The sequence below is a fragment of the Zeus faber genome (assembly GCF_960531495.2).
Source record: "Zeus faber genome assembly, chromosome: 10".
Lineage (NCBI taxonomy): Eukaryota > Metazoa > Chordata > Actinopteri > Zeiformes > Zeidae > Zeus > Zeus faber.
Window position 1 is genome coordinate 26420926 of NC_137199.1, and position 27592 is coordinate 26448517.

Consider the following 27592-nt stretch of genomic DNA (forward strand, 5'->3'; position numbering starts at 1 on the left):
AGTAGCTTTGTGATTATTGAAGCCCAATCACGTTTGATTTTGCAGCAGCTCTTCTCAAAACTGGGGATGCAGTCTGCAAAGTTTTCCGTTTTCTGTGCAGTAAAATTATGGGAATTGGTAACAATTGGCGAGTCAAAAAAAAAGGATGAAAAAAAAAAAAGGCAGTGATTTTTACCACCAATAAAGAGGGAGTCATAGAACGGCCATTATGCATACCCGGAACTGGAATGATTATATATTATCTTTTTATTGATTTCCTAAAAAAAGATCCATGGGCTCAAACACTGTGTTTTTTCGTGGGGGTCCAGTCATAAGTCTATAAAATAAACTTTCAATTCAACATAAAGTACCAAAGCCTGTAATGTGTCTTCTCCCGAAAACACAAGCGTGACGTTGTTTCGGTCATTTAATGGTCAGTCGCTGCGATTTAGCAAAATTGCAAGCACGCAAATGTCGCAGAGATTTGCTGCATTTTCTTTCGTGATTAAAAATGGAAAAATCACCATGACCCGGAGGGGCTGCTGCCTGCAACACACTGCTGTTGCACAACGCTCGCTTTGGTTTTCAAAAAATAAGAAATAAAACACTTGTAGATCGTGCTCGTCCGTCTCAAAAACTGCTGTGCTTCTGGATTGAGAGACCCAGCATCTCAAAGATGTGAGTGCATAGTAAGGAGGTGCTTAATGCACCGCTGATCATGCTTTCTCCACCTTATCGGGTTGGACTCCCACTTAATTCAAAAACGAAATTGTCGAGCCGCGATCTATTCTGAACCCCTTCCCGTGCAGAGATGGGTGCAGTAGAAACCCGACGCTGTCTGGCTCTGAGTGACGGATACACGGTGGATGCTACGGTTCGCTGCAGTGACTCCATGCCCGCACAGCCTTTAATGCAAACAGCAGAAACAAGTGTGACAAAGTTACTTCTGGATTTTGGATGTTTTAATCGCTTTGATGAATTATATTAGGAGTCTCGAGACAGTAAAGCGCGTCAAAACGAACACGGGCGATGATAAATCAATATGCTGAATCCGAAAAAAAAAAAGTGTGCATCGGTACCTAGGGGGCCACAGCATTTTTTAGGAGGCGTGAGTGATGAAAAATGACATGATGATGTGCTTATGTCGACTGTGCGGGAGGTGGCTCCGCGTCAAAGTGAATTAGCATTAACTCAAGATGTGCCATGCTAATGTGCGAGTTTGATAAACGCAAAGACAAACTGACAGAAGCCACAGGAGGTGGTAGAGGAGGGAAGCAGTGGATGATGATGAAGAGAAAGCAGGAGGAGGAGGAAGAAGAAGAAGAAGAAGAAGAAGAAGAAGAAGAAGAAGAAGAAGAAGAAGAAGAAGAGTACAAAGCCCCCAAGGAGTAGCAGTGCGCAGAGACTTCTATTTATAGAGACGAGGACTAGAGCAGACAAATGACAGACATCTGCTCTGTAGTGCAGCGTCTCCTCTGCATCCACACAAACACACACATGCGCGCGCACACACACACACTTTGAAAGTCCAAGAAGTTGCCTTCTCCGCTCTGGTCTTTCCTCAAGTCTTGCATATACTTTAAACTTGGCCCCAGCATCGATCTCGGCCGGCGTAGAGAGAGACGGAATTCAACATGAGTGGAAGTGGGTGGCTGTGGAGGAGGGTGGGTGGGCGGCTGGACGCGGGGGGTGGGCTGGTTCCTTAACAGGAACCCTGGGTTGAATCATGCCGGGCCTGCGCGCACACGCACCTATAGGTATGAAATAGCACACAGCTTGGCATGTTAAGTGACAAGCGAGAGTCAATATATATTGGTGAACAAAGTCGTACTGCTGAGCTTCAGCTGTTGACTCAGAGTAAACAACACTGGTTGCATGCCTCCTCTGAGCCAGGAATGGAAACATGGCAACGGCGGGTGACAACAAACATCTCGCTGCCTTCGGAGCTTATGAAAGCGTGTAGATAAAATGTCAATCTGTCCTGTGACATCTGTCAAAACAATACAATCCAGCGCTCGGGTGTGTGCAGACGTCTTTCGGCGCGCTCGACTTCCCGCATAAAGACTTCGTCAAAACTTAATGATGAAATCTCGACGCTCGCGCGCCGGAATTATTAGGGCGGCAGGCTCGGGGCGTCTGAGGCATCAATTATGGCTGAGGGCCACTCAATACCAGACTAAACCACTTATTTATTTTTTTATTTTTTATTTTATTTTTTCAAGCGCGGCTGTATTAGCGAAGAAGTGGCCCGGGCTAATTCTGCGCCAGTCAACTTGTCACCGAAAGCCAATCGCCTGCCATCGCCGAGCTGACAGCAGCCTCGGGTCCCAATTACGAGATCAAAGAACGATTAAGTTGAGTGTCGTTTAATGACTCTTAACACATTTGTATTGATGATGCCGTACTGTAGGGACAAACATTGACTGTCACTGCGGGGCTCTTGGAAACTGCTCTCGCAAAGTCCAATGATAAGGAAAGAGCTGGTAGACCACACACACACACACACACACACACACACGCGCACGTTTTTCATGGTCGTGAAAATATCCTGAATACATGTTTCGATTAATTCTCATTATTATGGTCTTTAACGACGGACTTAATGAAACAAGCCTCCCCATTTCAGCCCTGCTCCCCAAGATAAGGCCGTCAAACTCCATGCAAGGTCAACCTTGCACACCTTGAAAACATCCCTTTCACGATGGGAAGGTACAGCGTGGGGAAAAAAGCTAATATCAAAAAAATACATTCGGATGAAGATTTGGATTTTGTCTGTGAAGTAGCTGGGCTCCGCTCCCCGCCTTGCTTTCTTTGAGGGGATGGACGGAAAAAACTTTACAACTCAGGTGGAAACAATTAGGTTTGAAACCACACAAAGCAGACCATCAGTAGCTTCACCAGTGGCCCCGGTTTGATTGCGGCACGAGGCCATTTGCTGAATCACCCCCCCTCTCTCTTTCCCCCTGCCTTCCCTCTTTATATCTATATACGGTATATCTTTAAAAAAAAGAAAGAAAGATGAGGGCACGACATCCAAGTACTTTTCAATGCTTGGTAATATTTCATATGAAGCACTTCAATACTTTAATTTTTTTTATTTTTTCCTCACACAAAAAAAAATGGGTGTAATGTAAAAGGGGACATAGGTGAACACTGGAAGGTTGAGGAGAATGAAGAAGAAACTTCACCGAAGTTACGCCAAACGTGACGCGCCTGTTCCCCCGGGCTGCTCAGCCTCCCAGTCGATGGGGAGCGGAACGTTTGTCCAAGCTGGTGCAAACTAAAATGAAATGAAGTTTAGGGATATCAATTCGACGAAGGGTGTAGGTTCACGGTGCAGGGACTGAGCGGAGATTGACAGGTCTGGAGACTGGAGCCAGGCAACAGTGGACTGACTGACTGCATTTGACCGACAACATTTGCGAAGCACTTCTAGCAGAGTACTGTTGTTATTTATTTATATTTATGTACTTCCACTAAAGAATGGGATATGAGTAAGTCTTCCACAAGTGCCTTTTTTACAGCGCAGAGCAAGGACTAGAAGCCTAGAGGTAGGAGTCCAGCATTTGTTAGAGTCATTTTAACCTGAAATTGTCCGATCGTTACTTGGGCTTTCATTTGCCTGGGACTCCCATGCAGTTTTGCCCCGGTCCGGTTGCATCTGGATTTCCAGGTAAATGTGCGCTGCCGAGCACACGACGGCTTAGCCGCGCTGGCACAAAAACAAAGATGCCGTATCACACACAGATGACGCCAAGTACATGCGGGTGAAGTAAGAGGCTCAACACGAGAGGCAGGTCCACCTGGCCGGTGGCCTCTGGGCCCCTGCACCGTGCTCAGTGTGTCATTCCCTCATTATGTCATCCCCCTGCCAATGAAACTAATCCAAACACAGGAACCACGCTGGAGCCTCGCAGACGTACCACACTCGGCCCGATTGCAATTTAGTCTTATAGCCGCTGGAAGCAAAGTTCTTAACCAGTGTCGCATTAAAGCCGCTGAAAATAAAACAAACGGAAGACAAAAGCCTGAGGGGGTCACACCTCCCGCTGTCAAAACTGGGGGCCACACCAAGGAAATCCTGCAGAGATTGCTCATTATCTTTGGAAATTAGTGAGCTCGGAGAAGTGCGATCCCGAGCGCTCCGAACCGAGAGACGCACCTTGGAGATCGGCTCGGGTATCTTCAATGCAGGCCATGTCCCTGACTAAGGGCGGTGTAATATTCATTTACATTTCAAAACCAAAACACCAGAGCTGCTGCGGCCGTCGGAGTTGTATCACACCCCGCCGTGGACGCCAAAATAATCAATAAAGGATGGGCACAGCGTAAAATCTCACTTAGTTTTTCTTTGAAATTAATATTTTCTCATTCATGGATAAAACATTGATGAGGAGGCCAGGGTAAAGGTAGAGGTTGAGTTCGAAGGAAAGGATTATTATCTTGCATAACTAGTTTCTTTTTCTTCCATTCTTTCGTGGCCCTCTGAGGGTCCTGTGTTTTCGCAAAAATCTTCGTATATTTTCCATTTTTAATGGGAAAGGGAAGCTCGGACCGGGGGGGGGGGGGGGGGGGGGGGTGGGGGGGGCGCAGACTGGTTGATCAGCAGATTTCATCAAACTATTGGGGTCAGCAAAAACGCTTGTTTCCACAGCAGCCTTGCATAGCAACATGACTGACGGCTATTTGCTTATCATTTACAATATCTCATTTCAAAAATAAAAATAAAAAACAAAACACAATGTCTCTCGGGAAAACTTTTGTTTATGAATCACAAAGAATGTGTGAGCGATGAAGTGGTAAATTCTTTAAACTTTGTAAACTTTGTGGGGCTTTAAGGGAGGCTTGAAACATAATTTGCATTTTCGTGCTTGAGTAGATAAAACAATCTGCTGCTTTTATCAACAGATTCGGAGAAAGGATAATTGGAGCAGAATAGCTAATTTTGCCAATTTAAAGAAAAGGTTAAAATGGAAACAATTTGGCTTATGCTTATTGTTTTCTTTTTTTGTAATAAGTGCCAGTGGATGACATATTGAAACCTTCCTATTTATGCACACTTATCTGGATTATTAATTAAATGTGCATGTGTGTGTTTATCTTGCTTATCACAAAAACATTCATGGTTATGCAAGAAAATAGCAATGGCTTAGAACTGGCTTAAAATGCATTCAACAAGATTGTTTAGCCTTTTTAATGGGGAAATGCAAAACCCCAATTGTCCTCGTTTGAATCTTGTTTTTCCACAAGAAGCAAAGAATTTATTGCCCCTAATAAGTCCAAAAATCTTTTTTTTCTTTTTTTTTTTAATACACAATTTTGGATTTTATTTTTTTTTGCTGCCTGACCTTTTAACGACCCATGGTTACACTGAAGACAAAGCGAAACAGCGGGAATGAAACAAATGACACATAGCTATCGTATTTGAATGCCTCCTCCTCTGTGTTTCCCCCATCTCATTTTGTTGTCAAGTCAGTCACCCAGCGTGCGGTCCTGGAAGGCCTTCCCTCACCCCTACAGTGCAGCAATGGCTTTCTCGGACACGTCGGGCCATGTCCGGCTCTGAGGCACAAATCACGAGGTGCAATGGAGGTGAAGGCTGCTGGGGGGGCGGAGAGAGTTGGACTGGGGGAGGAATTAGTGATTAAACAAGTACACACAAAGATGCTCGCATTAGCCACGCATGGCAAGATGGCGCCCACACCTGAAGTAAGGGCATCATCCTTAATCAGTGGGTAATTTATTGACTCCCATTTACACAGCCATAATATGAGTGATCAAGCCCTCCAGCCGTAAAATGCAATAACCCAGGGAAGTGTTTTGTGAACAAAGGCAAATAACAAGGCCTCACACATCATTATGTTCCCTTCATATCCCATTAGAATAGTTCCAAATGGGCTTATTTTGTTTTTTCGGGGGGGGGGGGGGGGGGTTGCTATTCACACCCGAGGTTCATGTGGTGGTTATGCATGTGAAAAGCTCATCATCATGTGTCCCCGATACAATGTCAGAATCTCAAACCACCTCCACCCAATTTAGCGGATGTCTGCTAATGCGCGCGCGCACACACACACACACACACGCACACACAAACAAATATGCATCCACTCAACCTCAAAAACAATGAACTTAATCGATGCAATAGTTCAATCTGAACTGAGTGGGAAGAAAATGACTCAATGGGCTAATTTGCCGATGCCAGGCCTCATTCCGCTGACTGGCTGGCTGCGTCAAACAATTGCTGCTTTGATGCTCTTTGTATGGATCAAGTCATTACCGCAGCCACCCACCATCATCATTTCCAAGGTATCCGGCTCCTTAAAGAACCAATTGTCAGATGATAAGCACACCTATCTTAATAATTAGTGTCAAGGTTTTACATCAAATGCAATATGCGCATCCAAACTCGCAGGGGAGACGCGACTCGCTTTTCCTCTGAGCCCTTTCATCACGAGCGACATTCCTTCCACCGGGGACACAAACACGTGTCCATCACGGTGAAATGGCGCCATGTAATTGGCTGCTTCAGCACTTGAGTTTTAAAATAGCTTGAAGTTAATAACAGACTGATGAGAAATTCATTAGGGCTCCAAATAAAAATTGGCCCCCAATACGAGGCGGGTGCATTATAATTAAACCGATGCCTCTCTGTTTTCATCAAGCCGTGGAGCGCCCCCCTCCAAAAAAAAACGAAAAAAAAAGCGGAGACTCCAAGAAGGAGACCGCTGCAATTAAGCCCGGTTGTTTTACTACACTTTGAGTCGGGAGCGTCAAGCTGAGTGTATTGCAGGAAAACAAGGCGTGTTGCCGGAGCCGCACAGGGACTTCGCAGCGCATGGGAGTCGGAGGCACGTGGTGGTTACTTACACCAGCGACCGCTGAGCGGGAAGGACGGCCGGAGCGGAGCAATGAGACAGTTCCCTGCTCCCGGCCTCGAGCCCCCTTTCCCACTGCACTGACAGCTGCAACGCGCCGGCATATCGGCGCCGTGTGGGAAAGGATCCGTCTCAGCGTTCCCGAAATGTCGTTCCGTAAATATTCCCACTCTCGATCAGGCATAATTTATAGGAAAATGCCGGTACGGCACTGAATGGAAGTGAGAGTGAATGGAAGCAGTAGGTTTCGCCGTAAAAACCCCAGGGATGAAGCGAATCCGAATAAAGCGCTAATTGTGGGTTTTTACAAATATTTCTTTTGTACAATATTTCAACCGTTTTGTTGTTTTCGGGAAGAAGAAAAAAAAAAAAACATTCCGAAAAAAAAAAGGCGAGTCCGATCTGAACCGTGGAGCTCGGCTGCAAAGACAAGAAACCGAAACACGGCCAGTCTCTACAGAGACCTTTATATTCTTAAAATGTATTCTTTTTATCTTAAAAATGCCACCGAGACCCTCGGGGGGTCTTTTAGAGTTCGGGGTGCGGTGCGGGGGACATCAGGGCACAAGTGTTTGCTTGCCCGCCGGCTGCACCAGAGCGCGAGCCGGAGAGGGAGAACGGTTGGAGAACGTTCCTTCTCCGGAGGCAGAGAGTGTAGGACAGATTGAAAATGATCACACTGCTTTGATAACATTGGGTTTGGGAAGGGTTATGGCGTCCGGGGAAGGGGGGCTCTGTCCCCGCTCCATCAGCGGAGGGAAGAATCCGTCCAGGAGACGGGACCAAAGGCGCCGGTCTCTGAGAGCCAGGAAAAAAAATGAAACCCATCTAGATTGTACGTCCGTTGCCGACAGATTGTCCAAACCATAGCATCTACACTGGACATGAGGCACTAACACCTAAACCATCAGGTACTGAATCATAACAGTCATCTAATGTGGGAACAGACTCCGTACGGAACTTCCCCGTAAGGGAGGCCAGTGTGGGAATGACTAGGTACTGCCCTTGCCGAATATTTTTTTATCCAGCAATGTTACAATTCCATGTGGGAAAGGGGCTTCGGACCACTCCTATTATTTTCTCTCTGGCCTCCCTCTCTGTCTCTCTCTTCAATCAGCCTCTACTTCCTTCTCATCCATCTTTTTTTCCCCACCCCTCTTCCATTTACTAGGGATGTACCTACTGTGCATCAGCCTTTGGTAGTACCGGCGGCCAACTGCTCTCCATACAGAAGTACCAATATAGAGTACTTTGGACAGGAAGACACAATATTAATTTGAAATAAGATTAAAACATCTGTGTGCATCTGTGTGCGGTGCATGTTAGCATCAGCTTTCTGTCTTATTATGGATTGAATCTTGAAATAATGGCTGAGCCCAGCTTGCAGCCCACCATGTTTCATCACCTCCTATGGGGCTTTGTTGTATGTGCGGGTTTTTTAAAATTTCCTTCTTGGCTTTGGGGAGGAACCTGACACAACAAGGTCACATCGATTACCGTTATTATTCATTTTTTGGTTTTTGTTATGAGACTTTTGTAAGATTACGAGTACCTGAGCACCCCTCTCTCCTAGCTGTAGCCCATCAGGAGGGGAGAAAAAAAAGAATAACGGGGGTGGAACAGAAAGACTGAGATTTGTTTGTTCCGCGTCGTGGCCCTGGGCGTTGTTGCCACGGCGAGCAGAGGAGAGGAGAGGAGCGCCCTGTTCCGGATCCCTCTCGCTTGCCCAGCACAAGCAAAGTCACAGGAAGAGACAAAGGCTGAGGACCAAGACCCCAACTCGTCCAGAATTATCTCTGCTACTGACTCTATCACACACACACACACACACACACACACACACAACACACACACACACACACACACACACACACACACACACACACACACACACACACACACACACACACACACACACAGAATAGATTCGGAACCCCTTGTGTGTACAGCCCCCACACAAAAAAAAAAAACCCAACCACACCAGCAGCCTTGGTAACATAGTGTAATGATTGAGAACACTGAATACGTGATCACCGTCTAATCTGATAAATGAAGACATTTTGAATGCGAGTGTCCACAATGCCGAGTATCCTTGCTCCAACAGCACGGCAGAAAAGCGCCGCTTTCACAGACGAGGTAAATGGAAGAGATGAAATTGTTAGCCTTTACCCTCCGAGTGGATCGCGACGCCGTGCAAAGCAGAAACGCTGGATTCAAACCTCAATTTGACTCCTTTATAAAGCCAACCCATTTGTGCAACGACACTGGTTACACATTTCAAAGATGGGTAAGTGCGCACACTGGGATTAGCTGAGTGACGCTGCAGCGTGAACGGTTCTAATGTGCAAGATCATCCACAAATTGGCCCCATTTACGGCGAGCGAGTAGCACTCTCCTGAGTCATTTCGTTTTCCCTGTTCGCCTGCGTTCCCTACACGGCCGCCCGTTAATGGAGAAAATGGCTGCCATACTTAACCTGTCGACAAAACATACAGATGGGTGATACCATTGTGATTTGACCTTAGGGGGGGAGCAAGCAGGTCATGCTAATGTGGACCAACCATCTCTCCCGGAGTCATTAGGATGATCAATGCCATTCTAATGAGATAACATCTGGAACAAAGGGCCCTAATAGCAGACAGCTGCTGAGCAAAGTGAGCTAATTAGGGCTGCGTTTTGAGATGTTGACTAATAACGCAGCAGTGGTAGGCAGGTTAGGGCACCGGCCCTATCGTCTTCTCAGATACATGTTGAATATTTCAAATCTCCGCTAACAAATGGTCATAGAAGTCACACTGGTGGTAATTGTGGAATGCCGATGCTTCAGATAAAGGGAGACAGAGAGAGAGAGAGAGAGAGAGAGAGAGAGAGAGAGAGAGAGAGAGAGAGAGTGTCTCTGCTCGAGACGAATGCTTATCGAACAGCGTTTAAATTGGTCAATTATGGAGAAAATCTGTTTTGAGGTAACCTTTCAGCTTATTTAATAAGCTATAAATCAATCTCTAGGGCAGACTGGCACCCTGGCTTTAATGAATAAATGCCTCTCCCTCTTTTTTCGCTCTCTCTGCTCTGTGTGTGTGTGTGTGTGTGTGCGTGCGTGCGAAAGATTGAGTCAAACAAATGTGACGGAGTGTGAACTTTATGGCGTTGCACTCTGGAGTAGTAGTCCTATATCTCGATCCTCGTCAAGTTACACACCGCTGAACATAGAGGAAAAGTGAAGAAATAATAATAAGGCAGAATTTTTCAAGGACTACATTTTCAAATATTTAAAAAATAAATAAATAAAAGAATGAAAAATAAATTAAAAGGGGAAAAATTAGGCACACAGTCCACCTCCAAACACAGGCATTTCCAGAAGGCTAGATCCAATTAGCCTCATGCTTAGAAATGGAAATAATGGAGTCAAAGGGGAACTGGGTAATAGTATCTATGTAAGTGTCGCTACAAGTCCTTGGTAATCATGAATAAACATAATTATGATGAACAAAGAGCATTGTATGGTCTTCCACCAGCTTAAAAGACACACAATGGAGCATTAATTACATCCACTGTCACGGGGGGAACAAACTGTGAGAGAAATATATAAAATAACCAACTTTCCAGAACACCGGTCCCTCCATCAGCCGTGCGGCTGCGTTGTCTGTTCCTTCAAAAATGAACAAGTCACAGCCGCTCTTTAATTACTTTGTGTCCGTTTTCGGTCGCTTGTCATTTTGAATTCCCGCCCTCCCTTTGAGAGCTCAACGGTAAAAGTCCAAAACGGAAAATATAAATTTGGAAGAGAGACTTTGGGGCAAAACAACGGCAAATTCTCCAGCGTTTGGAGCAAAGGCAGAAAAAAAGCATCTGATGTGAACAGACAAGAGACTCAAGAAGGGCAACAACTTCTAAAATGCAACAAATGCAAGTCACTGGCTTGCGTTGAATTTAATCTTTAAAGATAGCTCGCCACGCGATCCGGACGCACGTGACTACAAGCGTGTCATTTATTTGCCGTATTTCATTTCAGGATTATTCCATTTCTCTCACACACACACACACACACACAGACACACACACACACACACACACACACACACACACACACACACACACACACACACACACACACACACACACACACACACACACACACACACACACACAGCGCATTGATTTCTTTTCTGTGCTGAATTCATTTGGGGGGGAAAAAAAGGGGGGGGGGGGGAGACACAACGCTACTGTGTGTGCGACATCCGTGCACGGCTGCCATTCCTTTAAATCCTGCCGGTCGACAATAGATGGTAATGATGCTGTGTATGGGGGGGGGGGGGGGGGGGGGGGGGGGACAATAACGTGAGGAAAAAACCAAATGAAGTGCAGGAGGTTTTTTTGGGGGGGGGGGGTGACAAAAGGAAGAAACGGTGTCAGGTTCGAGAGCGGCCGACGCGGCGGCGGAACTATTCCGCCGAGACCTGACAACAGCGGTGAAAAGGGTTCCCAACTAACTGTAATTGGTTTTAAAATAATAGAATTCATTACAATTATGGCACTTGTTCAGAAATGCAAACAGGCAGTGGGTGGGGGGTGGGTGGGGGTGGGGGGGCATTCACAGGAGACTTGGGCTGAACTGCTTCACTAAAATCCATGGGGAGATGAAAGGCATAATTCAAATGACAATTTTAGAAGCCTTAGTTCATTTATATCAGACGCTCTGAAGATCTTGCCGCCATAATAACATTGTGATTTGTTTTTTTCCCTTCCCCCGGTTCTTTTGTTCTACTTGCCGGGGCTCGGGAAAAGGAACTTTGTGTTGTTTTTTTTTGTTTTTTTTCCCCCTTTCTCCGTCCGTCTGTCTCTCCCCCTCCCCTCTCAATTTCATTCCTTTGTGATAGAAATTCCTTCTTCTCAAACTGCGACACGAGGTGACACACAAACAATCCGGCAAACAACACCCGTCGGCGGGGTAGACAGCTAACTGAAACCTAACATGGTGAATCCTGACAGGAGAGGAGGAAGAAGGAGCTGGCACGCAGCGGCGGACGAGCTGCTTGTCTTATTAAATAATTGTGTGATCACGCACGGTTTTGGAGAGGTTTCGATGCGAGAACAGCTCCCCCCATGCCAAGGCGGCGTCGGGACGAAAGCGGGACATCAGCTCCCATGACCACTCGGCACATAAAGAGACGGGTCACCCATCGTTCAACGTGATTGGATGTCAGCTCACCCGCTGGTTCTATATCCAACATCAAGGACGACTCGGATTTCCAACACTATACAATTGCCGCCAAATCACCCTCGGTTCAATATCCAGTAATTGGCTCCATTGTAAAGTAGTGCCTGAAGTAGTTTGTATACAAAGTGATGGGGCTAAGGTCCATCTCACCCGCATCACAACAACGACTAGAAGAGATGGAGGCTGCTTATACCTCCCCCCCCCCCCCCTCTCTCTTCTTCTAAACGGCTTGATTTTACCCCTCTTTATTCGACACGGAGACGGAGGGGAAAAAAAATAAATAAATAAACAAGACCAACATATGGCGGTGTTTCAAAAATTGATGTGGCAGGTAAGCAAGGCCACCTGAGCTGAGTGACGGGGACGGTGGGGAGGGGAGGGGATTGTGTCTCTGTGCCGTGCTCTGTCACTTATGCCGAAGGGGGAGAAGCAACCGAGGCAATCGAGGCCATCACCAGCCGGCCGCCAGCTTCACTCCGCGTTGGGCTGCGTGCCGGCGCCGCGTCAACAACGCTCGGATGAAGAGCCGGGGTGAGAGACGAGAGGAGGTTCTGTGTGGCAGGGAGAGCTACTGTAGTGGGATAAATAAGATCGGTGAGAGACGCGGTTTACAGGTAGATTAAATAGAAATGGGATGTATACTGTTTATGCACACACACACTAATCTGCATTTGGGACAAACAGAAATGCTCCCCACAACGCATTCTGTAAAGAAATAAAAAAATATATAAAACTATTTGCCATCGCCTATAAGTGACAAATTGCGCGGAGTGGTGCATCTATCACTGTCACTGCAGCGTCTGCTCTGGTCGTTGTAGAGAGAGCCAGTTCCCCTGGTGACGAAAGGTTTGACTTTTTAAGACTCTTCCCGAGTCACTCTGTAAAATAAGAGTCGCTCGGTTTGACTCGCTCGGTTTAACGTGCGGCGAGCGACGGAGGACTTTGGCTGAACGGCCAAACGGGAAACGAAAGGTCGCTCTGAGTTGCGAACGTAGTTCTCGCAGGATTTATTTAACTCTGTCAAAAATGGTTTATTTTGGTGGAAAACGGCGGCGGGGAGGAGAATCCAGACTCCTGAATCATAGAGAAGACGTGTTCGCTGCAAGCGGATCGCTCTCCAGACTACTATCACTGAGTTCCATGCGCCTGCAGAACACATTACAGTAAGTTCATAATTACACCGTACAAATTACATAAGTACTATACAAGCACAATTAATGAATTTGAATATCACTGATTTTTATTGTCATCTTATTGTTCTAGCCTTAATATGATCTAAATTGGTAAAAGAAAGTTTACTTCCAGTCATATCATGTATAATAAAATACAATCATTTATTTCCTTACCCTTTGATGCCAAGAACCAATATGGATGACTTAACTACTAGTATCTTGATTTATGTGGGTTTTTTTCCCCCCTATATTTTATACATAGACATACTGTATATATATCTTGTTTTGCCACGTAACAGGTCAGTACCAAACAACAGCTCCTGGTCCTCCCCCGGGAACCAGTCCAAAAAAAGTTATGTATATACACACAGCAGAGATGTGGTTCTCCAAGCATGACTGATGTGTTGCTGGCGAGGGAGTGCATCTGTGCATCGCCGTGGCGCCATTCTGATAAATTATTTACGTCCTATTGCAAAAGTATGGTCAATACAAGAGGTCTTGCCGATAGTAGGCGAGGTAACGTGCGCTTCCTCGCAGGCACCGGCCGTGCAAGTGAACCGTTAAAAGGCACGAGTGTACGACGGCTGGGGCTCGCCTGTCTGCCACCGTGTCAGCGGCCGTCTCACTTTTAAAGATGTACACAGATGAGATAACAATGATGAATCTGCTTCGTTTTCCTTCTTTTCGGCCTCCCTGTCCACCTGCGAGTGAAGGGCAAGAGTATTGATTTGAGGAGACAGATCTATTTGAATGCTGTTGAGCCATTTCACACTTATTCTCCCTCTAAAGATCAGACTTCTTACAAATGGCATTAGTGGCAGACATAGTGGTGTGCTGCGAGGGCTGAGAGAAACCCATTAGGTCAATTCCATAGCAACAATATAGCTTTTCAGACCCGTACGCACTTCACCGTCTGGCATGTTCAACAGGCATCCACTGCCACCAAGTGCCGGCATGCAGTACTACAAGGGCCGGCGTGGAGCCGCAGTCACCGAGGCCTCCTATTTGACTGGAAGAAATAATGACTAACAACTGTTTATATGAGGGTGATACGCCCTCAGTTAGACAGATAAAGCCGAGATCCAATGTCACTGACAATGTTGTAAATATCCCTAATGAGGATTTCAGCCCTCATCCTTTTTCCTTAATGACACTGCAAAGTTCACGAAGACGAGACGGCGAACAGACAATTGGAAAAGTGATAAAACTTGAAAGCTGCCATTTTTAAATGGCGACCCATCTCTCCTGGGTGCCCTTAGAGAGGGGAAGTGCAAGCCAGACAATAACACAGCGAGTGATCTGGCCTTGATCATATCACCAATCATTACAGGGGGAATCTGTCTGGGGAACGGAGGGGGGGAGGCTGGCTTTTGATGAGGCGATTATTTGGCTTTACTCTTGTGCGTCCAAGTATGACGGCAGTATGAGAGCAGTGCAGCCGACGGGGAGAAGCTATACCTTGTTAGCACTCTGTTGTGCTGAGTCGACTCGTCGGCTGGACAGACGGGGGGCTCCCATAGGGCCGGCTGGCCTTACCGCGAGAGTAGAGGGGATTATAAGCAGACCATCAATGTGTCTCTTTCCAAGCCCCACAGATTGAACAACTTTGGTTTCCCCTCACGTTGACCCCAAGTCCCTGTGAACAGCCGCCTCCAGGTGGCCGAGGGGAAAGAGCAAAAACAGAAGCGGAGCGCTCTGTGCTCGTCTTCTTGGCCACGTATGGTGTCACTGTGAAACAGAGCCTCCGCCTTTCACTGCCCACATCCACAGCCACATAAACTCATATCGTGTCCAACGTCGTGAGGTCGGACAGCATGCGATTTGAGCAAATACGTACATAATGGTGGCCAGTCTGGTCAGGATACACTCTGAAAATAAATAAGTATTGGCATTGTACCTTGAGGGGGTACAAAAGCTTTGTCCCACCGGCTAGTCCCAATCCGTCATCAGAGGAACAAAATTGCAATGAAGTACCCATGCCGAGTGTACAAGGAGCCTACCTAGAATGCAGTCCTTTATTATGTAAGAATCGATGCGCCTGAGTATGCTGGTTGACTTTCATAGAATCCTTTCTAAATCCAGACAGATTCAACATGTTAGACCTAGGGACAAAAAAAAAGAAACCCTGTCGTCCTGAGCAAATAATTTACTAAATGTGGAATCAGAGAGCTGGAAAAAAGCAAATGGAGAAATCGAAGGCACGGGCGCTCATAAAGCACAGGGATACGTGGAATTTCACAGCTGTGTGAACAGTTAAAGCAGATGCGGCGGGATGCAATCGCGGACGCACACAGAGAGGCGGGTTGTAAAAATATGCCATAAAGTTTATGGAGCCTAATGCGGCCCTGCAGGAGCTCCGCCGAGCCAAGCAATGCTGACAGAGCCGGCGAGTGTGTGACAGAGCAGCGGGGGAGAAGCGTGCAACACAAGTACTAAACAAAAACACCATTACTGGAGTGTCAAATACGATGTCTCGGCGCCTGTCACCGCCACACGTATAAAATCTGTATACCTGAAGAGAAAAGACGTCTTTCGCCGATATTCAATCACCAAAAAACGAAGAATCCCGCACTCCCTCGTGTTATCCCAGATCAATTCTATCAAAGTCCGCCGCCCGATCGCAAATATCCCGACAGACGCTGCGTCCGAGCCTGAGGTGGCTGCGGGAGAAATAAGCCAGCTCCGCCGCCACGTGCACGGACACTGGTTTGCAAAGACAAAAACACAAACAAACACGACCATGCGAGAGAAAACCTCGCCACTGCCCCCTCTGGATCCAATATCAGCAAACTGTGACCACTCCACCCTTTCATGTTCCCCCTAACATTATGAGATCTGACTCTGCCTTTTTGGCAAGAGGGGAGTGATTGTTTCTGCCTTTGAAAAGACATATTGCCTATAATGCAGCCGACAGGAGATGTGTGGGGAACAAAGACACGAAAGAATATTTCTAAAATTGAGCGATAGCTATTGTTGATCAAGCCCCCCCGGCCCACACACAATTTTTTAAATGTTTGCTCTTTTAATAACCAATACACAGAGGTTCAACTCCCAGGTGAGCCCCCGATGCACACACAATGTTATTTGCTGCGTTTTTTTCAGAAATGAAGGGAGGCGGGTGTTGCCATCATTTTACCAAATGTTTATTGTGGGCAGACTCTCCCAACGTGTTGCACCACAAGCGTGGAAACCCCGGTTCGCGCCGTAGAAACAAATGCCTTACGAAAATTCACGGCAGAAACCAGCTTAGACAAAGGTGTTATGTACATGCGCATCATATGGTCGCACGACATTGGACTAAAACTGACCTATAGGGTAAATGCTACCACCCCCTGAACAGGAAGCCATGTTGAGGCTCATCATTCAATTTGGGTTACAAAAAGGGCGCCATTTCATATGTTTGGGAAGATAATTTTCAACAGTTGTCTTTCAGAAAGGAGAGGAAAAAAGTTGGCAATCGCAAGGTTTCTGATGAGACAGAAGCGGGTACTCCAGCACAATACAGCTTAATTCAATTGAGAGGCACTATTATTCAAATCCCTTCGCCTTCCCAAATCCAATATGAGCTCACTAAATTTCTAGAGAGCGGCGCAATACCCGCTTGTAAAGATGGCTGCGGATTGGACAAATAATGAATCAATCAAATTCTACTTGACATTTCTGAATTTGCGCTTGACATATAATCTTTAAATTGTATGCAAAAAGGTGTCTGTATAAAACAGAATTAGGAGGAAGCGTAAATACGAGCTCCAAAGGTGCCGGGGCTAAAATCTGAGTTTGTTGAGGTTTTTTTTTTTCCTCCGGTTATCCCGTCTGAGCATTAGGCACCTGCGCTCGTTTCCTCTGGATATTACGCGCACCTATGGTGTCAGTCTAATGAAAACAACACAAGTTCAAGAGGCAAAATCAAGGAGTGAGGACTGAAATCAAAGCAAGAGTGCCACATGAAGGGACACACAAACCATGCGTTGATGAGAGAACATTGGATTTTCCCTCCTGGATTTAGCGATCCGGTTGTTTTTTCCATAGGCCTCCGTGAAGAGCAAGGACAAACCTTGTAATTGAGTTTAAAAACACTCTACATGTCTCCATTTACCTTTTATAGATTAGAGGATACACCGATCAGCCACAAAATTAAGACCACTGACAGGTGAAGTGAAAAACATTGTTCATCTGGTTCCAATGGCACCTGTCAAGGGCTGGGATATATCAGGCAGCAAGTGAACAGTCAGTTCTTGAAGTTGATGTGTTGGAAGCAGGACACGTGTAAGGATCTGAGCCACTTTTACAAGGACCAAATTGTGATTGCTAGACGACTGGGTCAGAGCATCTCCAGCCCGTCTGGTCCGATCCCGCAGAGGAGCTACTGTAGAACAAATTGCTGAAAATGATAATGCCGCTATGATAGAACGGTGTCAGAACACACAGTGCATCACAGCTTGCTGCGTATGGGGCTGTGTAGCCGCAGACCGGTCAGAGTGTCCATGCTGACCCCTGTCCACCACGAAAGAGCCTGCAATGGACACGTGAGCGTTCAAACATGGAGCAATGGGAGAAGGTGGCCTGGTCTGATGAATCATGTTTTCTTTTACATCATGAGGATGGCCCGGGAGTGTGCCTACCTATAACACTATAGACAGCCAAGCCGGCGGAGGCAGTGTGATGCTCTGGACAATGTTCTTCTGGGAAACCTTGGGTCCTGGTATTCATCCGGATGTTATTTGTCACGTACCACCTACCTAAACATTGTTGCAGACCAAGTTCACCCCTTCATGGCAACGGCATTGGACTCTTTCAGCAGGACAATGTGCCCTGCCACACTGCATAGATTGTTCAGGAATGGTTTGAGGAACATGACAAAGAGTTCAAGGTGTTGACTTGGAATTCCCAGATCTCATTCCGATCCAGCATCTGTGGGATGTGCTGGAACAAGCCCGATCCATGGGGGCCCCACCTCGCAACTTACAGGACTTAAAGGATCTGCTGCTTACGTCTTGGTGCCAGATACCACAGGACACATTCAGACGTCTGGTGGAGTCCATGGTTGGAAGCTACACAATATTAGGCAGGTGCATCTAATGCTGTGGCTGATCGGTGTACCTTCACCCTGCAGAAGGAACTAAATCCACAACTATTTCAGCGATATTGTTTTTCCGGCTCAGAGACAAGCATGTGGATCACATATAGTAAGAGTACGACCAACAGTACTAATAACGTTAATCATGATGTTGACGTTGTTGTTTTTTATATTGCAGTAAAACATATTTAAGATTAAAAAAGCGGTTTGTAAATGAAAGGCTCCATTCAAGATTTCAAGGTTCAAGAGTCAAGATTTTTATTTGTCACATACATATATGCAGTGAAATGTAATGCAACGCACCCAGTGATAGCACACTATGTCCTAGGAAAAAATAAAATAAAAAATGTCTTTCTATTAGACCGACTGACTCCTAAAACGTAATACAGTAAGTTGAATACTTATAGAATAAAATAAAAATATATAGAATAAAATACAATACAATAAAAATAAAAAATTAAATAAAGTGGAATAGATAGAGGGAATATGCCTATGTATATACAGATCATCATCTCAGCCCTGGCAAAACATTAAATTAATTATCTGATGAACTTGCTGATCTTTCATGAACATCCTTGATCTTCATTCAAGATGGAATCTATGGCAAATTACCGGCCCGAGGAAATGAAACGGACTATATTTTATATTTTCATCGCTTTTCTTATCAAATGCCAAGGACATGCCACATCCAATCAGCTCAAGACCGGGCGTCCAGCTCGCCAGCTTGTTAGAAACAAAGCTCATTTGAGGTGTGCGTGTTGGAAAGGTAGAGTGTTCTTTTTTTTTCCAAGTCCTTGGTGAGCTCTCAGCGCAGTGAGCTTTCAATAGATTTTTCCTGTCAATCGTTCTGGCTTTCCTCTTCCAAATGCCCCCCCAACCCCGCCGTTCTCTCTTTGCCTCTTCTTGCGGCGCTCTCTGCACAGCCTCTGCAGAGGTCTTTACACACCAGGGGAGGAGCTCTACACATGCAGAGACAAACCATTGCTACCTACCATCTCAGAGCTAACCAGCATGTTGCCTTGGAAACAGTATAAGGGGAGGTGGCGGCCGGGGGAACGTTGTATAGACATTGATCACCTCCCTGTGGTCTGGAAAAGGCTTCTGTGGGTCACACCTTGGAAGCGAGACACACCCACTGTCTCTGGCAGTAGCGCGCCACCGCGGTTGTCAATGTTGGAGCGAGAGGTCTGTCTGCTTTCACAATAACACTGCAGGATTCGCCTGCACATTCCATTTTCGAGCGTAGTAGTGCTTGAGCGGCATAAATTACAGCGAGTTTTACAGAGGCTAAAGCCACGAAGCTATCACAGAGGAGTCTAGATTGTTCGAGTCTACCCGCTGGCTTCTTGATGGTCAACTACTCGGGGTCCTCATCATCCCTTCAAGCACCGTCTCCGGGGCGGAGAGGGCAGATGAGTCTAAGCGCCGGGGCACACTTACACGCTGGTCAGACTGAATTAGAGCTAATTCACACAGCGCTGTACTCCCTGCTTGGTTCCCTACTTGGGGAGGGGAAAGTGCCACAGAGATTTCATGCCTGAGACAGAGGCGAAGTGTTGAGGGCTCCCAATAGACAATCCTTGCCAGGGCCGTCAATCCAGCACCTGCGAGAAAGCTTCCTCCCTTTTGAGGTGTGCTGACAGCGTGAAAATGGGAATCTGCGAGAATCAGGAAGTTAACTGTACTATAGCCTACTATCGCCTCACCGGGCCTAAAGCCCCCCCTCCGGCTCCGCAGATCCTTGAGAGGAGACTTCTAGACTGGCAGTTCAATGCTTTCACTATGCTAACCGGCTCTACAGGAACTGTTGCAGGATTGACGTCGGGAGTCAACAGGGTCAAGTCGAATGGTTCAGCACCCACTCGAGTTAAAAAAAAAAAAAAAAAAAAAAAAAAGAAACTTTCTGATAACCAGGGTTGACCCCTTCCTGACACGGTTTGGCAAACTTCTGAAAGTAGGCCTCTACATCTCGGATTAAGGGCCATGATACAAGCTGCAGTAACTCTGTCATATTCCATTTACTGAACACAATGTAACCACTGCGGCTGATCGAGAGCTACTCCATCCAGCTCCACACCCGCCCGGCCAAAACCCCACTCTTCCCTCAGAAATAACAAAGCACAAAAGAACCATTTGACGAAGAGGGAGAAAAAGCAATCAATAGAAAACGTCTCCCTGTCAAATGCCTCAAAGAGGCAGGTTTGTCTGGCTCCCCTGGCAAAGCAGAGGCCAGGTCACAGTGTGCTGCTTTACCTTGTCCTCTCCCCTGTTAAGCTTTACAGTCCTCTTAATCCTTAAGAAGCTCTCAAAGAGCAATAAAACACTATTAAAAGACACAATTCAACCCGTGCAAAAGCCACAACCAAATTATTTCTCCTAAAAGCCCCACAATAATCATGCCCATCTCTTTACAAAAGGTAAAATGGTGCCACTTTGAGAGGAGCTGACAGGACAAATGTTAAATTGAAGATAAATTAATGAATATTGGCAATCTGTCGACAGTGTATATTTATGAAGATTATTGTTAACTTTTTGGAACCAGAGGAATGGAAAGTGGAATGACAGCAACAACAAGAGCCAGCTATGAGACAGAGGTGACTTGCCCTCATGTTTCGAAACTGAGATGAGAGTGTTGACAGAAAAATTGAAATAAAGTCTTGAATAAAGCAAGGAAATTAAAGCAGCCCAATATTTCCGAGAAGAAAGATCTTGCTCAATATCACTTCTGCCATTGTCTGTGTGTGTGTGTGTGTGTGTGTGTGTGTGTGTGTGTGTGGAACCCAAAGCCTTATTAAGTGATATACCATCCGCATGAGAGCTGTGTCAGAAACGGAGCGAACACACGGGAATCCATTTGAATGCAAAGCGTTCCACTAAACAGATTCGATTGCAGATTATCATTATTTGTGTAAAAAGTATTGCTCATTGTTGACATTACAATATTCAAATGCTAATAGGTGTTCGACTGCAATCAATTTCAAAAAGCAAAAACAGCAAGGCCAACAAAAGGCTTCCTAGTCCATTTTCCTAGTGCATAATTTAAAAGTCCCTCTTTGCAAAGTGTTAGCATTTAGCACATGCAGGAATTGTCTCTGCAATTTATAGTCCTTCCAAATTACAGCCCATTAGCAATATCACGGCGAGAGAAAAAAATCCAAGCAATAAAAATGACCTCACTTGTGCATTCTGGAACGTACTTAATGACATATATATATTTTTTTTTTTGGGGGGGGGGGGGGGGGGGGGAGGCACAGTGGGAGGATGGGAGACAGATGCACGGAAAGAACAAGACTCCGAAGCCAAATAAATAAGGGGCTACTTACCGCAACTTTGCTCCCAGTTATCTGCATGCAGCGGTCAGCGGAGAGGGGAGTTAATGTGCAAAAAGACACAAACAGCACAATCATTAGTAGGCCAGAGAATCCTCTGCACAATACAGGTAGAAGCATTAGTGGGACACAACTCCCTTAAAAAATGATCACACTAACAGTCGACCAGAAATACTTTGTAAACATCTTAAAACAAAGCGACTGTTTGAAAGCCGCAATGGAGGCACATTCTAACATGGCAAATAAAACATCTATTATAAGGAGAATGTTGCATTTTTAAATTTTAAAATCCCATTTCCGTCGTACATGGTGAACATTTCCCGGTTTCCAGTTAAGAAAAGTGAAAGCTTTTCAAAGAGAAAACGTCATATCGGTCCGAATAATCAGGCGCACCCTTTTCCCTCCACTCAAGGGTATTCATACATTCAAAAGATTACCGGGCAAAAAAATAAAAAATAAATAAAAATCGGCTTGTCCTTGAGAATGATTGATCAGAGGACGCGGGGCCCCTTTAAGGAGTGGCGGCCACTGTTGACAAACGGGCGGCGGAAGCTAAAATCAATCAGCCGCCCCTGGCGTTCGGGTGTCACATTTGTGGTGTAACGCCACCTTGAGCCCGTGCAGTCAGCATGAATCCTGCATGTTAACCTTGTTATCTGTCAATAGTGGCGGCGATCCGAGGTGTTACTGACTACTTTAACGCTGGCGTCGCAGTGGGAGGGAGAAGAGATGTGTTCTAATCTGCACGTTGATGAGAGAGGGTCGCCACACACATCCCCACAGCCCTCCTGCCCCTCTATCTCTCCCACTCTCTCTTTTTGCATTGTCCTTTATTTCTTTAAATCGGGCTCGGATTTTGATTTTCTTGCTGATTGCAGAAAATAAACCCTCCATGGCCAGTTGCTGCTGGGCTTCCTCACTGCATTCACACTAGGGCTGGGCCGTATTTGCCATATCAAAAATTATAGCATTTTGACAGTATTTGGGTGGTGACTTCTATTTTGGTGCTTTAATTATCTATTCACACACAAGGAAAATGGATGTTGTAAATGTGTGGATATTATGACCAAGCAGTTAGAGGTGCTCTACAAAGTTACTATATTAATGAACTGTAATGAAGATTTTAAGAAAATATTGAACTACAGTATATCACGATATTACAATCACCATTTAGCTTCATGTCACGAGATTGATATTATATTGATATATCGCCCAGCCCAACTTGATCTCCTTCTCAAGACTTAATGACGAAGAGGAAGACATTTTAAAATGTCATCATAGACTTAACTATGAATCCTCCAACCACCACATGTCAGCATCAAATTTGGGGTTCTGTTCCACTTTACAGTAAACACTTGGGTTGTGACAATCAGGACATTTTAGTTGATAAGTAATCGTCATGCAAATAATTATAACAATCATATTGAGTTTTATTGTTCATTGTATAGCTCTATAATAGTTTAAGTCTATAACAGTTTTGTAATATGCATCCATTTATGAGGAACACACATTTATTGACATTCATTAAATATCGGAAGAAAGAAATTCAAGCACTGTTTTTTTGCCTCAAACCAACCGATGGAAATTCACTGCATTCACATCTTATTTCTAACATTGGCTAAAAATTCCCCCCGGAAATTGGGCCAGAAACACATGATTATGGAATCTCTTACAGACTTCACAGAGTGATGGCGATCTTCTCAAATAACTGCGACGGGAGGATGAGGTAATATCTGCGACAGCTCTAGTAAATGCAGAATGGTATTTTATCTCGACTGCTGTTGTGACAAGATAAAGTGGCGTTTTGTCTCGGAATTTCATCTTGGTGTTGACCAAAACACAATCTCGGGACTCGGGACAGAAAAAAAAAAAAAAAACCTGCATTATGTTCCAGGTTGGTCACGGAATAACCCCCTTGCTTCCGCAAACAGAGGGGCAAAAACCCCTCTCTGTCGGGTGGATGGAAGAAAGAAAAAGAAGCACGGCACAGTAATTGGAGTTGTGCTGACGTACTAATTGGTGTGAAGTGCAAATAAGCATCTCTGGTGCAACTTCAAGAAACATACTGTACAAACAAGCGATTGAGGAAATGTCACCTTGTGATGAGCAAGGGCGTGAATACCGTTATCCTAATAAATGCAACTGGTTTCATCATACGGAGCGGGGTTTTTTTAATACGCATGGCCAAAAAAACAGAAAATCAAGATTTTTTGGGGGGCCAGCGAATTGGTCGCACAGGACTCAAAATAATATACAATTTCACACTCCACAGGACAATCACCCTCGTGAGAGCCCGCCATCGCCCCTGTGTGTGTGCTTTTTTATATAAACATTGTATATGAGAATATTAAAATATTTACATCGATATTTTTAGAGCTGGTCTGTTACATAACAGCACTTATTCTGTGTAGCCGCTCAATTAGTGGGAGGTTGAAAGCAAACTTTCAAAAGGACTGACTAAAGCCTCAGACTAAAGATAGCACCCCCAATGCAGCTCTTTTGGGGGTGCTAAAAACCCACTGCACTTTGCTCACATACAGAGATCATTATGGACTAGGACGCTCACACTAACCGTGGAATTAGGTCCAGACACTGCGGAGAGCTATTTCCTCTGCGTTGTCTCCGATTTATGGGCGTACGTTTTGTCGCTGACGACACAACAGATCTTTGGGAAGATCATAAGCTCACCAGCGGTGAAATATCTGCCTGGTTTGAAATCTAGATCTCGAGGCCCCATTTCCACAGCGTGAAGGAGTGTTTTTCTCAGCTCCGCGTTCGGCGCGTCCGCCCGTCGCCCAGAAGCCGAGCCCGTTCCCAGCCCGACCGTGGCCGTCTCTGACGGAGTGTGTGCAGGCGTGTGGATGTTTTGATACTCGCCGGGATCACTGGCGTCAATCATTTGTTCTTGCTTGACCCGAGAGAAAGAGTGAGCTGAGCGCTGACGGACAGCACTCTGCCTTTTGTTCCAGAGTCTTTTCAGCAGCTCGGATTAAGTTATTCATTTGAATAACACATCAGGGCTCGCAAAGCATAATGGGTCCGGTGAAGAATTCAATCATCTCTGATTATCATCATTATCAATAATGGCAGTTAATTACCATAACAATGAGAAAGGTAATAAATGATGATGTCAAGATGGGGTGCCACCGGGGTCGCTGAGCCGCCGTGGCACAAATCACTTTTCTTCTCCTTCGGTGTCGGTGGGATTCTCACCGCACCGCCAGGCCCTAAGGCTGGGAGATGACGGGGGAGTTTGACCCACCCCCAAAATAAAAAACACGGATTACCCCTTTAGACGAGACACCTTTAGTGCCCTTATTGGATAAGAGTGATGAGCGCTCCGATGACTCTCCCTTTTCCACCTCTAAATATAAACAACCTCCCAAAAAAAAAAAAACCATCTCCATGGGCACCCAGGGCCAGAAAAGAAAGAAAGAAAGACGAAAATAAAGAACGTGATTAAAACAGAAAGGGAAGACGGGAACCAAAGAGCCATTAGTAAGGGGGGTCAGATGAAACTAATTATCCTGTGAGGGTCAGAGAGTGTCATATTTTTAACCCTCCCACTACAAGCACACTCCACGCTCTCTAAAATACAATTTAAATAAATAAATAAAAAAACTGGTTCCCTCTGCTACTTACAGATTTGGCAGTGGTAGAAATGTACTGGACCACCATCTCGCGCTTGGTGCTCAGGTCCTTCCCACGCAGGGGGGCTTTGCGTTCTTCGTTCAAGTTCATGTCCTCCTGAAGACACATGTACGGAAATAACACAGTGAGATGCCAACACGCAGCATCGCAAGCAGACAGTTAGAGCAAACCCAAGGATGTGTTTATGATCATTCCAATGAGGCTTTTTCAACAGAATGACACAGACGAAAGAAAAGCGCAGAATGCAGAAGAAGAAATCATCCCTCGGATACGATTTTTGGCCTGAATTGAGTCCCTCCAGGGGCCGCCTGGAGATGCGACACTCGCACGGCTCGGGATTTGTCGATTCGTCTGTTCACACCGGGTCCGTCTTCGCTCTGCCCACGACGCGCTACCGAAAGCACCAAGCTCCAGTCTTTCAAACACTGAAACTTACTAGTTGTGGAATGTATCAAGAACGGCGAAGTCAGTCTTTGGTTTTGTTTTCAACCCTTGGCTTTTCATTTCATTCACATTTGGCATCTGTTTATTAACGTAGTTGGATTAGTTTGTGAGTTAAGCGTCATTGTTGATATTTCACACAGTAGCTTCTGGCTTGAATAGATCCGTGTTTATTGCTGGAATGAGTAATCGACATAACCCCGCTGCGGTGCCGGAGCTTCTCCATGGGTCCGAAGGAGAAGCGGCAGCGCTGTGTTCCTCGGATATCCCAGGAGGAGGATGCTTTTCACAATCTATGTATGTGTATTTATTGAGCTGTTTCTGTAATAAAGTATTTTCTGATTATAGTTTTTTTGGGGTTTTGTTTTTTTTTTTTTTTTTATAAATTGTATTTTTCGGTTTTTATATACTAGTAGGAAGGAGACCGTCCGGCTGCCACTGTCCTCCCTGCCAACAGGTACAGTGTACCAGACCAACAGAGTCTATAAAACTGATTCCAAGTAGGAGGTAAAATTTAAGTCATTTTAGAGATGGATCTTTGTTTCCTGCTGGAATGATAATATTTTCTTTCCATAAGCGAGGTTTAATTTGTTGGGGAAAAATGGTTTCGTTTGTTATTTTAACTCTGAAATACATGGCTGGACCACACATTTTCTTTTCTTTCGATTTTATATATGCGATCAACAACGTACTTTGGAGTCTGTGGCGGACAAAGCGTGGTCAAGCGCCGGCTGCGGACGACAGCGCGGTTTGCTTTTCCCGGGGCTATAGATTCTACAATGGTTAACAGTCCTCTCGGGCGCAGGAGGAATAACGTTCCGCTCTTGGGCTGCTCACGAGCCCGTGCGCCGCTCCCCTCTGTATGACAGACCAAACGTAAAGAAAAACTCCCCGCCTCGACTTGGACCAATCAGCGCCGCGCGTGCGCTGTTTGGGCCGATTCGAGGCAGCTTGACCACGCCCCGTTGTCCACCACAGAGTCACATTTCGAGATTTGGTATTTTTCTTTGTTTCACATAATATGAAAGTGTAGAATCAGAGCTTCAAAACATGGTATCACTTGTGGGAATAAAGCAAGGGCTTTGGAAGCTATGGCTTATTAAATATTAACGTTTTGGAAAAAGAAGTTATGAGAAATCAGGCTTCAAAGTTTAAGAAGCATTTCCAGACTTTTGCCGAACAAAATACACAATTACAAACAACTTGTGCTTTTAAATGGTTACATTTGGATAGTGCTGTACTCCTTCAATGAGATGATGTTGAATGTGTTTTTCTGAAACAATATTTGAATTATTCGTTTATAAAAAATATTGGAAAATGCATAATTCAAGTTAATCCTTTAATTTTAAGTTTAAGTAATTGCTTTTTCATTCTGAGTTCATGCTCACAATACGAGCATGGCTCCTCTATTATTCTGTAACTTCCAAACGTTTCCATTTCCTGTATTTATTGTTTTACAACAATGATAGCTTTAAGAAAGTGGCACTTTTCAGATTGCACGCATGAAAGCCAGGGCACAACAATTCCCAGAATGCAAATGGTGACATCCTCCCAACCTGGGAATTGGTGTTTTCTGGGAGCACCCCGCTCCGCCGCCTCCCGCTGCCAGTTTCGCGATGTAATTGAGAGCTTCTGCCGCCCTCTTCTCATAATCCATCACAACACGGAGATGATGTTGAGTGAAATTTCTTGCTTCCGGTGTTTATTTATTGTTGTTTCCTTAAAACATTGCTACATTTTTCCCTGTGTAATACTGGTGGATCATGTAACCTCAATGTTTTAATGTTTATAAAATATTCAGAAATCAAACTCAGTTTTGAAAATAGAAGTTGAGATAGAAAATAACAAAC

The 27592-nt window shown here is 45.3% G+C and overlaps 1 protein-coding gene across 1 annotated transcript in view; it reads right to left on the reverse strand.

Annotated features, from left to right (window-relative positions):
- Positions 1-27592, reverse strand: part of diaph2 (diaphanous-related formin 2) — a 436878-nt gene that overhangs the window by 377270 nt on the left and 32016 nt on the right. Inside the window, exons 5-6 of the mRNA XM_080007732.1 lie at positions 25293-25397; positions 21645-21665 (exon numbers count right to left, since the gene is read on the reverse strand). Of these exons, the coding sequence (XP_079863858.1) occupies positions 21645-21665; positions 25293-25397 (126 nt within the window). The remainder of the gene's footprint in view (positions 1-21644; positions 21666-25292; positions 25398-27592) is intronic.